Source organism: Camelus bactrianus, chromosome 9, assembly GCF_048773025.1.
Source record: "Camelus bactrianus isolate YW-2024 breed Bactrian camel chromosome 9, ASM4877302v1, whole genome shotgun sequence".
Lineage (NCBI taxonomy): Eukaryota > Metazoa > Chordata > Mammalia > Artiodactyla > Camelidae > Camelus > Camelus bactrianus.
In genome coordinates, this window is record NC_133547.1 from 5834970 (window position 1) to 5849949 (window position 14980).

General features: G+C 46.4%; 1 protein-coding gene across 4 annotated transcripts in view; it reads right to left on the reverse strand.

The window, feature by feature from the left end:
* The window catches only part of MYH14 (myosin heavy chain 14), a 74936-nt gene that overhangs the window by 35509 nt on the left and 24447 nt on the right, over positions 1 to 14980 (reverse strand). For all 4 annotated transcript variants that reach the window (XM_074370976.1, XM_074370978.1, XM_074370975.1 and 1 more), the window contains 10 exons: positions 13580 to 13675; positions 11436 to 11554; positions 10002 to 10154; positions 9719 to 9892; positions 9205 to 9378; positions 7763 to 7877; positions 4123 to 4310; positions 2688 to 2809; positions 998 to 1067; positions 683 to 843 (listed from right to left, as the gene is read on the reverse strand). In XM_074370976.1, coding sequence (XP_074227077.1) covers positions 683 to 843; positions 998 to 1067; positions 2688 to 2809; positions 4123 to 4310; positions 7763 to 7877; positions 9205 to 9378; positions 9719 to 9892; positions 10002 to 10154; positions 11436 to 11554; positions 13580 to 13675 — 1372 coding nt within the window. The remainder of the gene's footprint in view (positions 1 to 682; positions 844 to 997; positions 1068 to 2687; positions 2810 to 4122; positions 4311 to 7762; positions 7878 to 9204; positions 9379 to 9718; positions 9893 to 10001; positions 10155 to 11435; positions 11555 to 13579; positions 13676 to 14980) is intronic.

The following is a 14980-nucleotide window of genomic DNA, read 5'->3' on the forward strand; positions in this document are numbered from 1 at the left end:
CAGCGTGGTGTTTGGGGAGCCCCTTATTCCCTGATCCTTCCTCTGAGCCAGTTCCAAGAGAGAAGCAGTCTCTGCAAGCTCCCCACATTCCTGAAATATGCCAGATCCTCACGTCACCAGACCTTGGCACCAGCTGTCACTCCTACCTGGAACACCTTTCTCACCCTCCTTCGTCTCCCTGGTCTGCAGGGCCTCTTGCTGCACCTATTCAACCCTCATCAAAGCACATCTCACCCTGGACTGTGACACTTTGTATGGGTGTATGTCTCCCCCTCCAGATTGGAATCCCTCGAGGGATTGGCCATTAAGGTGACCCCTTCAACCTGGTTTGCCTGGAGGCTTACTCTGTTTTAACACAGAAAGTCATGCATCCTGGGAGACCTCCGGTACCAGGCAAACTGGGACAGTTGGTCACCCTGAGGCTGAGTCTAGCTCTTCTCTGTGTTCCCAGCATCACTCAACATAGGGTCTGCCTGTAGGAGCCTCAGGGACTACAGAACCATGAAGCCTGGACACCTAGTGGCTCCATCCTTTTGTGTCTCAGCCCATCTACCATCTTGGAGGGCTTGACATCTAGAGCTATCTAGTCAGCTCCTCCCTGTCCAGGCTCTGGGCCATCTGGACAACCCCTCCCTGACCCAGCCTTGGTCAATGTGACCCAAGAGATAGTGTGGAGCCCCACTTGCGAGCCAGGTATCCCCGGGCAGCTGCCTGGAAGGACACGATGATGTCTGTGACCTTCAGGTCCCGCTCCTCTTCCAGCTGTGCCAGAACCCCCGCCCGGAAGAAGATCTTGCTCTGTCCCACACGGTAGAGGTTGGGGTCCAATTCTAGGGCCTGGATCTGTGATGGGTGGGGGAGGGGTTTTGAGAAGGAGGAGTGATGAGACTGGAGACCCCAGCTCCTCACCTCCACCACCTGAGACCGTGGCAAAGGTGTACACACACACACACACATACAAACACCTGCACCCCCCCAGCCTCCACTAAACACTCACCATCTTCTCACAGGCCTGTTTCCCATCCATGAAACCCTTGGGGATGGCATTGGGTGTCAAGATCTCATACCTGCAGCGGGTAGGGAGGCATGGAGGGTAAGGAAGAGTAACAGCAAACTGTGCCCACAGCCAGGCACTGGGCTCAGAGTGACAAATAGCAATAACAATGACAGCAATAAGAACAGTAAGAAAAACAAACATTACCAAGGGTGACACACCAGGCTGAGAGCATTACCACCACCACCAATGGCAACATTGACAGTAAAAGCTCCCACTCCTTGCACACACCGCGTGCTGATTGAGTGTTTAATTATACCACCACCATATGTCCCCGAGACATAAAACAAAGGTGTGTCTCCAAATGGAAGTGTGAGAGTAACAGCAAATTGCAGCTGTTTTTGAGCTCATTATTTGTCGAGTCCTGAGCTATGTGCTTTCCAGTTGTTTCTTTCACGTTTCTGAGTACAACTCAGAATTTTGAAAGGACATTTCATAAACACACACATATCTGTCCTTAGAGCCTTTCCTCTGCTGTGCCCTCTCCAGGATCTTGACATGTCATTAAAAATAATGCATCTGATATATACAATATATATACATACATATGTACACATATAATATGTAATATGTTAATACTAATTAATTAATTGATATTTAATGACTGGTATTGAGAAACTTGTGTGTATTAGAGTTTCTCAGTCACCAGGGATCTTGTCAAAATGCAGATCTTAATTCAGTAAGTCTGAGGTGGGGCCTGAAAATCTGTACATCTAACAAGCTGCCAGGTGAGGCTGATGCTGCTGGTCCGGGGACCACACTTTGAGTAGGAAACCGCAGACTTGCAGCAATGCAGCAGCTACTGGCCACAGGCAACTACTGAGCCCTTGGGACATGGCTGGGGCAGTTGAGGAACTGGGGTTTTAATTGCATTCTCTTTGAATTAAGTGCAATTAAAATTTACAAACTGAAGCAGTGTAAACTATTTTTCTGTCAAACACAATTTCATTGTTTTGATAGGATTCCATTTCACCATGACCACTGGAAATTTAGTGTCTGAACTGAAATGCACTATGGGTGGAAGGCACAACATATTTCAAAGACTTAGTAGAAAAAAAAAAGAATGCATAATATCTCATTTTTTTATATTGATTACATGTTAAAGTTGTTTAATATCTTGGATGTATTGGATTAAATAAAATATCTTGTTATCATTAATGTCACCTGTTTCTTTTTAGTTTTTTTAATGTTTTTTTTCTTTTGGATTTTTTTTTTTTACTTTAAAAATATGGCTACTGGAAAATTTTAAATTATATACGGGGCTCATGTTCTTTCTTACGGGTGGTGCTGCAATATACAGCTTGTGTAAAGCATAATTTTTGTAATAGTATTTACCATATTACTGGCTTCTTATACGTTGATATTTTCTGTTCTATCCTGTTCCATTGCATTTTCATAAGAAATGCCGACTGCAATTCTCTGCAACATAGTGCTCTATGCCCCTTCTCTCTGGGAACGCACTGAGTAGGGCACTGCTCTCCCATATCACAGATGAGAAAACTGAGACTCAATAACCAAAAGAACTTGCCCACCCTCACCCTCCACCTGACTCAGAAGTAGCGGGGTGAGGGGGCTTTGGATGCAGCTATGGTGGCTTCCAAATCCAAGCCCCATCCCACCCCACGCTTCTCACCGCTGCCGGAACTCCTGGAAGAGGATGCGGTTGGGAAAGCCCTGGCGACAGATGCGGATGCCCTCCAGGACGCCGTTACAGCGCAGCTGGTCCAGCACCAGCCTTGGCTCCAGCTTCCCGGCCTGCAGAGAGCAGTGACAGACACGCAAGCTCAGTGGTGGCCACACGGGGGCGCAATGCATCAGACGACAGCCGTCAGGGGAACTCAGCTGGATGGCAGTTCTGGCAGGTCACAAATGGTTGGCAATTTCATGGGGTTCCACCTGTAATTCATTGAGAACCTACTACGTGCCAGGCAGAAATGCCTGTCCTGGGGGAGCTCAGAGTCCACTGGGAGAGACCGACAATAAATGAGGTCAAGACATCACTAATCAAGGGGAAGGGTATAGTTCAAGTGGTAGGGCACATGCTTAGCATGCATAAGGTCCTGGGTTCAATTCCCAGTACCTCCATTAAAGAAAAAAAAAATCAAACAAATAAACCTAATTACTCCCCTATCCCACCGGAAAAAAAAAGACATCACTAATCAAATACAAGCCACTATCAATTGTAAAACACACTTATTTCATATACCACCAAGAAAGAAAAAATCTTGTCAATTAAACTCAGACAGGCCACAAATTTTAAGCCACATCCCAACTTCAGAGATACTAAAGTCTCAGAAATAAATGTGTCTCAGATTTGATAAATATGGTATCTGAGACATGAGAAAGGACACACACACACAAAGAACCACCAACCCAATAACCACAGCTTCTACTTTCTGAGTCCAATGGAAGCCCCAGGCACCTAATTTTGTAGTTTCAAGTTCCACTCATGCTAACCCTTCTCCACAGGGCCTATTCCCTGATTTTCTCAACAAGAAAGCCTCTTGGTGGCCTGGGATACCAGGCATGGTCTCCTCACACCTACTTGACGCCCCCAGCCCCAACAGCCTTCTTTCCATCTCTTACACTTTTCAAGCTCCAAACAACCACTGGGCTTTTGCACAAGCTGTTCTCTGTTTAGAATACCAGTTATCGTTCAGAGCTCAGACCCCACCTCCTCCAGGGAGACTTCCCTGACTTCACTGACTAGATTAATTCTGATGTGACAGTCACCACTCCTACAAATTCAACTGGACATTCAGTGTAAGTGGCTACTTAAATGTCTGTGCTCCAGATTAGACTGAGAAAATGGGGTTGGCTGTGCTTTCCTCTCTAATGTAGCCCTACTATCTGGCACTTAGTAGGTGTTCAATAAAACATAAGTCCTGTGAATGAATGAATTTTCCAAAGAGGGCATTGAGCCTGGTAGAGAAAGCAACTTGCTCAAGGTCACGCAGCCAGTCAGAGGTGAGCCTGAGACGAGACATGGCTTCCCAGCCAAGTCCAGTGTCTGGGGCGTAAAGCCATTTTGCCAGAGCTGCGTCTGCTTCCCAGGCCGGGTCACTCACCCTCTTCTCGTGGTTGGGGATGATACAGCGCACGAAGCTGGGGTTGGTGTTGCTGAGTGTGGCCATGAGGCGGCTGAGGGACTCCTTGTAGAGCTGTCCCACCGTCCGGAACATGCCTCGGCGGGGGCGGCCACCAGGTGGGACATCCCCCAGGCTGCTCACCTGCTCCAGCCCCACAATGCCCTCCACTGTAGAAGGAGGAAACATACGTAGAGGAAGAATAGGGTCAGAGGTCAGTTGTAGGGAGCTGGACTGGCTGAAGGTCAAGGGTCTTACCATGTACAGGACCTGACATTTTACATATGAAACAACTCTCCCAGCCTAATAAGGTAGGTGTCATCAGCCCATTGGACTGACAGACAAACTGAGGCTCAGAAAGATGGAAGATTGTGCCCAAGGCCCCACAGCTTAGGATCTGAAGATCCAGGATCTGAACCCAGGCCATGTGAGTCCTCTCAAACCCTAGCCTCTGACCCATCTTCTCCATTTTCCTTATTAGCAAATGACAATGGTGTCAGCAAAGGCTTGCTCAGCATTCACTCCCTGCCAGGCCCTGCTCAAAGCACTTTACATACATCAGCTTATTTAGAAGCCTATAAAAATCATTCCCATTTTATAGATGAGGAAATGGAGGCACAGATGGGGGGGAAAGTGAGAACCACTGCCATGTTGTATTTTTAGGAACCTGAAACACTGTCATGTGAAAACGTACCCAAGTCTGGCTTTATCACAATATTTAAAAGAAGGCAAACTGCCTCTATTTTCACCATCTTCCCAGAAAGGCCTGATTTCATGGTAACTTTGTTTCCTCCATTTAGTGGTGTCATTTCAGCTAGTGAGAAATATCAACTTGTTTGCTGCAAATTCTATGTATTGAATCCTGCCCAGTTTCTCCAGAATCTACAGCTGGGGCAGCTTCTCGTGTCCTGGAAGCCTCCATCCTGAAGGTCACTGGGGGTCAACCAGATAACTTGCTTGGAGGGCAGAGCTTGTGCACAGTTGGGGCTTGGATATGTGGTATTGTTGCTTCCTGGGTTAAGTTGTCCCTCCCACCACCACACTCCAGTTATTATTAAAATGATCATTATCATTCATTTGTTTTCTTTTTCTTTTTTCTTTTTTTTTTGCAGGGGGAGGTAATTAGGTTTGTTTGTTTGTTTGTTTATAGTGGACGTCCTGGGGATTGAACTCAGGACCTTGTGCATGCGAAGCACACGCTCTACCACTAAGCTCTACCCTCCCTCCTTCATTGTCATTTATTAAGTTCTTGGAGCACAGGTAAGAGCTGAGGCTCTGGGTTCAAATCCCAGCTTTGTCTATTCCTGGCTGTGTGACCTCAGGTGGGTGACTTAACTTCTCTGTGCTTCCATTTCCTCGACTACGGTGAGGGTAGGAGTACCCACACCTGCCTGATTGGGTCATCTGGAGGATTCCATGTGTTCATATTGGTAAAAGGGCTTTGCACATTGCATGGCACATAGTACATACACAGTTAATGCCAGCTGCTATTAGCACAGTTGTTTGCACTTTTATATGCTGTTTGGTTAGAAGAAGACCTTGTGCTACAAGAGTCTAGAACCTGCCAAGGGAGCTAACAAGGTGGGGAAAGAGGAGGGTAAGACCTCCATATGGGGAGGACAGGGGACAGATATCCAAAACCAGGTTCCAGTCCAAAGGGCCCACCCTCCTCGTCCAGCAAATCTCACCCGTTGATGCACAGCAACACCCACCCCCTGACGGAGAAATGGCAGAGCTGTGCCTCCCTGGAGATCCTGGGGGCGACGGTGGGAAGGAGCCCAGGAAAGAGAACTGCTGCAAGCCCCCGTGTTCTGGGTGTGAGGACAGATTGGGGGGAGGCAGAGACAGGGGGCGGGAGATGCAAAGGGAGCAGCATCAGAAGAGGAGAGGGAGAGAAGGTGGCAGGAAGGAGAAAAGAAGACAAGGTTATTAGTCAGCAGCACAGAGCAAAGCAGGAGGGGAAACCTGAATGTTAGCCATGAACGTTTAAAGCCAGGGAGACTGCCCTGTTCATCTTTGTGTCTACCACTGAATGCATCAATGTTGGCTGAAGGGACAAATGTCCTCTGTGAGAATTTAATGCCAAGGGAAAAAAAGAACTCTCTCTCTCTAGAGGTTGAGTCTAAATCTGTTTTATTAGGTATCCCTTTTTTGCCCTGGCTGCCAGGAAACTCAAGGACTAACTCTAGGCTCTCAGCTTGTATTTGCCTCTCTGAAGAGAGCTTGTCTCATCTGGCTTTCCCCCTGGGCTGCCAGAATGCTGGGTATCCAACTCTGGGCTGTCAGGATGCCAGAGAGCAAAGCCAACTCTGGGCTCAGGGCAGCTGTAGGAGAGATTGATGAAAAACTGGTCCCAGTTCCCCACTGCTCTCTGTAACTTGCAGCTCCAGGAATCTGAGCTGGCCGCATGACTTGCTTTGTTCAGAATTGTGGAGGAATTAACGCTGTGTCTGGTTCCAGTAGGACTCATGAGGCTTTGCCACTTCCACTTTCTCTCCTGGAACCCTTTGAGAGCCAAGTATACATATGGGGTGGAATATGTGAGGGACTGGGGGGCATCATGTGTCCATGAATGGGGCATAGATTTTAAAGAAGCTGAAAGGGGAGATTGTCAGTCTAAAGGAGATGATTCTCAGCAGATTCTGGTTCTGTTACCGAACATCAAACACTGTTTTTTCAACTCCTCTTATGTAAGTTATTTGAGACATTAACACCAAATTTCTCTATCTAAAAGCAGCTTACCCTATCTAGCTGCCCTATGCCCTTTTCCCTGTGAATTCGTTTTGGGAATGACCCATCTTCCTTATTTTGTTCTCCTGTCTAATCACATGGGCTGGCACGTCTACTACTACACTTTTCACTTCAATAAAAGATTAAGGTAAACTGACAGATTCTGGAAACCCGGAATCAGAAAAACCAAGTTACTGGTTCTACCACTTTTATAAAATCATCTCTCAAACCTCCTCTAAGGATGGGAGGCAAGGACGCACAAGGCTTTTCTGTCCACCTCTTAGGAGTGTCAGTCTGAAAAGACTGATGGCCAAACTCATATGGGCCTTGTTGGACCAAGAAAACTCCAAACTAATATCTTGGTTTTTGCTTCTTTTTAATTCTCCTGGAGTCCTGAAGGGAACTGAAAGCAAAGCCTAAAAGTTGACTGATGTGTAAAACACCACCTGTCTGGGTTCTCTTGTTGTCCTTAATTCTTTTTCAGTAGAATCTCTTGATTTTTTTTTTTTTAGAGATCATATGTCACCTACAATGAATACCTTCATCACTTCCTTTTGAATATTCATATACCTATTTCTTTTTCTGGTCTGACTGCATCAACCAATATCGCCAAAAACGTGTTTCACAGCAGTGTTGACAGTGGGCATCCTTGTCTCGTTTCTGATTAAACAGGAGTGTTTTACCATCGAGTGTGATGCTGGCTTGAGCTATCAATCAATCAATCACTAATTGGAAACGCTAATGTGAGACTGTCTCTCCTGCTGGCACTAGTTCCGCATCTGAGCAGACAACTCAGGTTCAGAACTCAGCTTGGAACAAAAGCGTTCCTACTGTGGGGAGAAGGGATGCACAGAGCCTCAGGGAGACCGGACCCGAGGAAGTTGATCCTCACCGTCTTTCCAAATCTCTGCAGTTAGCCGGTCTGTGCTCTGGTGAAGCAGGGCTGCGACGTTGTCATTCAGAGGGTCCATGTTTTTCATCAGCCACTCATTGGCCTTGTAGTCAACCTGGATGAAGTCGGGCAGAGGAGGGGACTGAGATGGTGGGTTCACCAGCTCTCCAGATTCCCCAAGGGGCCTCCCAGAAGCGCTGACTCCCGCCCAGCTCTGGGGCTCACCACTCACGCGAGGGCGTTGGTGCCACCTTGTGTCCATATCCTGAACTGCACCCTCCACCAGCAGGGCCCCTTCTCCCTTTACGGATTTCCCTTACCAGGACTCTGCCCACCTCCATGACATCGCCCACCTCCATGACATCACCCACCATCCTTTCTTTCCTTATTCATTCTACACCAGCCACACTGCTCCTCAAACGTGAGATCTCATTTCCACCTCAGGATTTTTATCCCTGCCTTTTCCACCACCTGTGATTCCCTCGCCGTGGACTTTTACACGGCTGGCTCCTTCTCCACGGAGTCACAGTCTTGACCCGTGGTTCTCTGCACGTGCTCCCGCGACCAGACAGTGGCTCCTGGAGGCCAGGGCCCGAGTCTGACTCATAGCCCAGCACACAACTGGGTGCATGGGCAGTCTCAGGCAATGTTTGGGAAGCAAACAGCTCTAGAAAGGAACCCACGGGTCTTGTACATGCTATTCCGTCCTCCCGTCCTCTGCTGGCTACATGTTTCTCATCATTTAGACCAGGGATTGGCAAACTATGGCCCTCAGGCCAAATCCAACCTGCCACCTCCTTTTGTAAATAAAGTTTTATTGGAATGCAGCCTTCGTTTCTGTGTGACCTGTGACTTCTTTTGGGCTATAATGGCAGAAATGAGTAATTGTGCCAGAGACTGTCTGGCTCACAGAGCTGAAACTATTTCCAGAAAATATTTGCTGACGCTTGATTTAGATTCTACATCAAGCATTACTGTCCTCTGTGAGAACTTCCCCGGCATTCCTCCTCTGGTCTTTGACACTACCTATAACTGCCCCCATTAAAGCACTTATCAGCCTTATATCCCAGTGATCTGTATTCATCTCCCTCCTAGATAAGAAAATTTGTCAGGATGGAATCATGTCTGACTAGGGTCCAGCTTTGCTCAGCACAGGACTGAGCACACAAAAGGCAGATGTTTGCCAAATACGTTAGCAATATGCTCCTAATTCTCCTCCTGGGGAACTCCTATCCATCCCTCAAAACCTACTGCAAATATCCCCTCCTTGAGGAAGTCTGCTGATTTCATCAGAGAGTCCTCACTCCTCCTTGGGCTTTCCTAGTCCGTGGCCTGGCTATGATTTGTCCCAGTGGACATCAGGTGGCCCCTGCTTTCCCTCTGCACCCTCCCTGCATCCTCACTCCCACCCACATGCCCCAAGGCTGGCCCCCACTCCCTACCTTGCCCGCATAGTGCAGGACGCTGAAGTCAGCCTGATCCCGCAGGTGCCTTGGCCGCTGGAACTTGGGGTGACCACCTTGCTCTTGGGCCACCTTCTCCACAAAGGACTTGTCTGTGGCCTTTGGAAACCAGCACTCTTCATCCAGCAGGGCCAGGAGTCCAGGGGGGTTAGCCTGACCATCAACAGAAAGTGGTGGGGGGAAAGAGTAAGTCAGATCCCCAAATATTGGACACTTAGGTTGCTGCTAAATTTGAGGTCATGTGACACTTGGGATCTGCAAGAAAACACGACAACAGTGACAGGTTTAGCCCTCGATCAGCCCTTTGATTCAAGCCAGGCCCCGAGGCAGGCATGTTCTGGGTTCCGAACATCTAGGGGCCACGCAGATCTGTGCCATCTTCCCCACTAAATTGATGCAGAGGCCCGGCAGGGTGAGGAGCTGGACCCAAGTCACTGGCAGATGCTAGAGGAGACACGTGTGAGCTGAGGGGTGGGAGAAGCCCTGGGCTCACCGGCCGCTCGATGAGGTCGATGCAGGGCTGCAGGTCGAGGCCAAAGTCCAGGAAGGTCCAGGGGATGCCCTCACGCTGGTACTCCTCCTGCTCCAGGACGAACATGGTGTGGTTGAAGAGCTGCTGCAGCTTCTCGTTGGTGTAGTTGATGCAGAGCTGCTCAAAGGAGTTCAGCTGCGGGAGGGAGAAGGACACATGAGAGAGGGGGCAGAGAACGCAGAGGGCGGGGACAGGGCCAGCCTGATGGAGCTCTCCAGACCCCAGCCCCGCATAAGGCACAGACCTGGAAGATCTCGAAGCCAGCAATGTCCAGGATGCCCAGGAAGGAGGCGCCCTGGCGAGGGCTGCGGTCCAACGCTCGGTTGAGGCGCAGGACCAGCCAGCGGAACAGGCGCTCGTAGGTGGCCTTGGCCAGGGCCTCCAGCGCGAAGTCCGCCTGCGGGGAGGGCATGCAGTGAGGACTCCGCCTGCACATCGGCAGCCCCAGTCCCTCCCTGAGGGCCAGAGAGGAGACACTGGGTGTGGACGGGGCCCCCTCGTGGTTCATCAAGAATGGTGACATTAACAACAGCAGACCAGGGTGAAGGGTATAGCTCAATGGTAGAGCGCCTGCTTAGCATGCATGAGGTCCTGGGTTCGATTCTCAGTACCTCCAGCACCTCCATTAAAAAAATCCAAAAAACAAAAACCACTACTGAAGCCCTACTGTGCACCAGGCACTGTATGAAGAGCTTCGGGGCATATTAGCTCATTACTCCTCCCCCAAACCCTTGAACCAATTTCCAGAACAGTTAAGAAGAGCCTGACACCTAGGTTAGAATCCCAGCTCTGCCCCTTAGAGGCTGTGTGGCCTCAGGCATGTGAATAAATCTCTCTGTGCCTCAGGAAATGGATCCTAACAATAGTACCTCAACTGAGAGGGAACCCGGGTCAGTGTGACCCCCAATCTCATATCCCCTACTGTGCCTTCTCTGGCCCATCCCCAAGGCTGGATTCTGAAAACATCTAGCATGCTTTCAGATCTCCCCACTCCCACTGCCACTACCTTTGTCTGAGCTGCCATTGCTTGCCTGTGTGGTCAAGTGGCCTCCTCGTGTCTCTGCCTCTATTGGTGACCCCTGGACCCAATTCTCCATAGTTGGCAAAGGAATCTTTATACAAGACAAACTGAATCAAGTTGCTCCATGGCTTAAATCCTCACTGGTCTCCAGCTGCCCTGTGAATAAAACTCACCTCCTTACAGTGGCCCGTAAGACCTTGTGTGATCTGTCTCCTTCTAAACTCTCTGACTGCAGCTTATACCACCTTCTGCCCCACTCTAGCCTCAATGACATCCTTAATGTTCCCAACTTGCCAAGCTTGTTCCAGCCCCAGGGCCTTTACATATGCTATTCCCTCTGCCTTAAACCATCTAGGTCTCAACTCAAATGTCACCTCCTCAGAGAGGGCTTTCCTGACTACCCTAATCCTCTCCTTCATAGAAAGCATCCTTATTTATTTATCTTCTTTTATTATCTGATTTGCTGCTAGAGCCTGGGCTCCATGAAGGTGTGGTCTTTGCTTCCATGACTACTTTTACTTCCAGCACCTAGACCAGAGTTGGTAACCAAACAGACACTCAGCAAAAAAGTTTAATGAGTGAATAAGAAAAAACTGGCATAAGGTACTTTAAAATCTAGGACCCTCCCTGCACCTGCCAGCCTCCAGCCTCGCCCACCTGTTCCTTGGTCTGTGCTTTCTGCACGTAGTCTCGGCCAACTTTGATGCGGGGGGTGAGCAGGGCGCGGGAGAAATCGGTCACCCCCAGGCCCAGGAGGCGGCAGAGCTTCTGTGCAGCTGAGGGCAAGAGACATCAAGATCCCATCAGCACTGGGAAGTGGGGCCAGCATGGATTGGGGAAGAGAGTGCCACCCCCCAACTCTGAGTGGGACAGAAGATGGACCCAGTCTTTCCCACTAGACGCATCACAGGTCCTAAAAGCATGTGTATTCTCTGGCCTAACAATCACCCTCCTGGGACCCCTGTTGGCAAATAGAAACCTGGATGTGAGCAATGGCTGGACTAGGAGGATGTTTGTCACAGTGCTGTTTATGATGGAGAAAACCAGGAAACAACCTGAATGCCCAACAGCTGGGGACTGGTAAGAGAGTCGAGGTTCATTCATTTGAAAAAATGTTCTGCAGTCACTAAATATTATTATTATAAATAGTTATTATTTAATAAATACTATCAACTATAATGTAACTATAAAGTATATGATTATAAAGTATATATAAATTACTATAATTGTTTATAACTAATAAATAATAATTATAAACAATTACTTTAAATTATTATTTAATAAATAATATTTATAAATATATGCAATAAATATTTAATAAACATTAATATTAAAATTAAATATTAATTATCAATTATAAAACTATTGTTTAGTAATTATTATTTAATAAATAGAAATTATAATTATTTAATAAATATGTATTATAAATAATTGCTCAATAATTATTAAATAAATATTATCACAAATAATTGTTCAATAAATATTTAACAAATATTAATTATAAAACTATCATTTAATAAGTATTATATACACAATTATTATTTAATAAATACTTATTATAATTGTTCAATAATTATTTAATACATAATTAACATAATTATTGTTTACTTATTTAATAAACAATGATACATATTTATTTAATAATTATTTGTTAAATAATAATTATTATAAATTATTACATGGTACACTTAAGATGTGTGTATCTCATGATTTGTATGTTTCACTTCAAATCCAAGAAAGAATTGTAAATAAATACTGGACGCCAGTAAATGACATGCAGGCTGTAGGGTGTAAGGGCGAATGACCCCAATACCTGAAATGCACCAGAAAGTAAGATGGATAAACAGAGGATGGAAAGATTTTCCATAAAGCAAGTGTAGTAACAATGTCAATGGCAGAATCTAGGCGGTACGTCTGGGTGGTTCACTATGACTTTGAACTTCTCTGTATGTTTGAAAATATCCCTATAAAATGTTGGGGGGAAAGATCTTGTAATAAAACTTCACTGAAGTGGCCAAACACAAAAGAAATCTTTAAAAATGCATCACTTCGGGGGGAGGGTATAGCTCAGTGGTAGAGCACCTGCTTAGCATGCATGAGGTCCTGGGTTTGATCCCCAGTACCTCAATTTAAATAAATAAGTAAATAAATACCTAATTACCTCCCCCCCAAAAATAAAGCTAAACTTAAAAAAAAAAAAGCTAGCACAGAGGACGACACTGCCAGTAATAGGACACCTTAACAGAGTTCTCAGCCTTTAGTGGGTTCTTTGCCAGCTGATGAAAATTAGGGGCTGCTTCTCTGATTAATGTTTGCAAAGGCAGAAAATGAGACAGACAGAATCTTACAGGAGATTAATTATACTGGCAATCAGTTCTCCCCAACAGACCCCAGATGAAGAAACCCCAGTAGCTATTTCCATTTGGATTTTAAAAAGAGGAACATCAACTATACTTCTGCTTTTGAAAAGCAAAAAATAAAAAATTAAAAGGTACATGCATGCAGAGCACAGAGGCCAGGAGGAGATACGCCCTGCACTAACGGAGGTTCCCCATCAGCTGGGAGGGGTGAGGACGACAGAGGATCCCGCTGTTCCCCCTCCACCTCGTTTTGGGTCACTGGTGGTGTTCACATTTTCAGCAGAGCTCATACTTATAATCAAGAAAAGAGTGGAAGATGTTCCTTTGATAAGGACTCAGCAGAGGGCAGGAAATCGGAGTGGTCCTGGGTTGGAGACAGGTCTGGCTGGGGAGGGGGGTGCTCTCTGCGTGGCAGGAGGGGCAGCAGGCAGGTGGCGGTACCTGTGTTGTCAGGCATGGAGGCTTGGTCGGTGTTTCGCTCTCTCTTCAGGACGATGTTGCCAAACTGGAGAACTGCGGAGACCATCCGCAGCATGGCTAAGGGGCAGCAGAGAGAGAAAGAGATCATGCGTGGCTCCAGACCCTGATGTGTGGTCTTAACCACCCCCTTAGAAATCTAGCTTAAAAATCCAATGTCGGGGAGGGGTGGGTAGAGTGCATGCTTAGCATGCACAAGGTCCTGGGTTCAATTTCCAGTACCTCAATTTAAAAGGAAAAAAACCCCGATGTCAAATCAAACCACCGCCTGACCCTGGGCAGGTGTTTTTTCTTTAATTTTTTTTGCAGGGGGTAGGTAATTAGTTTTTTGTTTTTTTTAATCGGAGGTACTTTTTAAAATGATACAAATGAATTTATTTACAAAACAGAAACAGACTTAACAGACACAGAAAACAAATTTATGTTTACCAAAGGGGAAAGGAAGGAGGGATAAATTAGGAGTTTGGGATTAGCAGACACAAACTACTATATATAATATAGATAACCAACAGGGTCCTGCTGTATAGCACAAGGAACTATATTCAATATCTTTTTCTTAAACTGAAGAACAGTCAGTTACAATGTGTGAATTTCTGATGTACAGCATAATGTCCCAGTCATGCATGTATTTACATATATTTGTTTTCATATTTTTTATTAAAGATTATTACAAGATATTATCTTGTAATATCCTATAATGAGAAAGAATATAAAAAAGAATACACATATGTATAACTGAGTCACTTTGCTGTACACCAGAAACTAACACAACACAGTAAATCAAATATACTTCAATTAAAAAAAAAAAAAAGGCAGAGGATTGCCTCGTGGGACCTCAACTGAGTCTGCACTGGGCAACTCAAAACTTTCACCCTTTTGTGAATGACCTCATTGACCACAAAAGCACCAGGATTATTGATTTGGGAGTTACAAATACAGTTAGTGTACATGAGAATTCTCAAACGGGGAAGTTGCAAATGAAGATGGACTGTATTTGCTTGTCTGTGCAGAATAGAGAAATCTCACCCTAACTGGGTGATGCTGCCCCCGAGAGGACGTCTCAGGAACTTGCAGGGATTGTTGGCACAGTGATGGGGGCCACCAGGCAAGGTATTGGGGGGTGTTTCTGGATGTCACAGATACTGGGCAGGTGGGGACCAGAAGATCCATCAAGATCATAACTCCTTGTGGAAAGTATCTTCTAATCGTGTCCTCCACATACAGTAAGCAATCCATAAATGTGTTCATGAATGAACTTAAGCTTGCCTCTTTGGGGGGAAGAATTCCTTCTATGTCCCCACTACTTCTGGGATTCAGTCTAACCCCTTATCAGGGTCTTAGGCACCATGTCCCCAACTCTCCCAC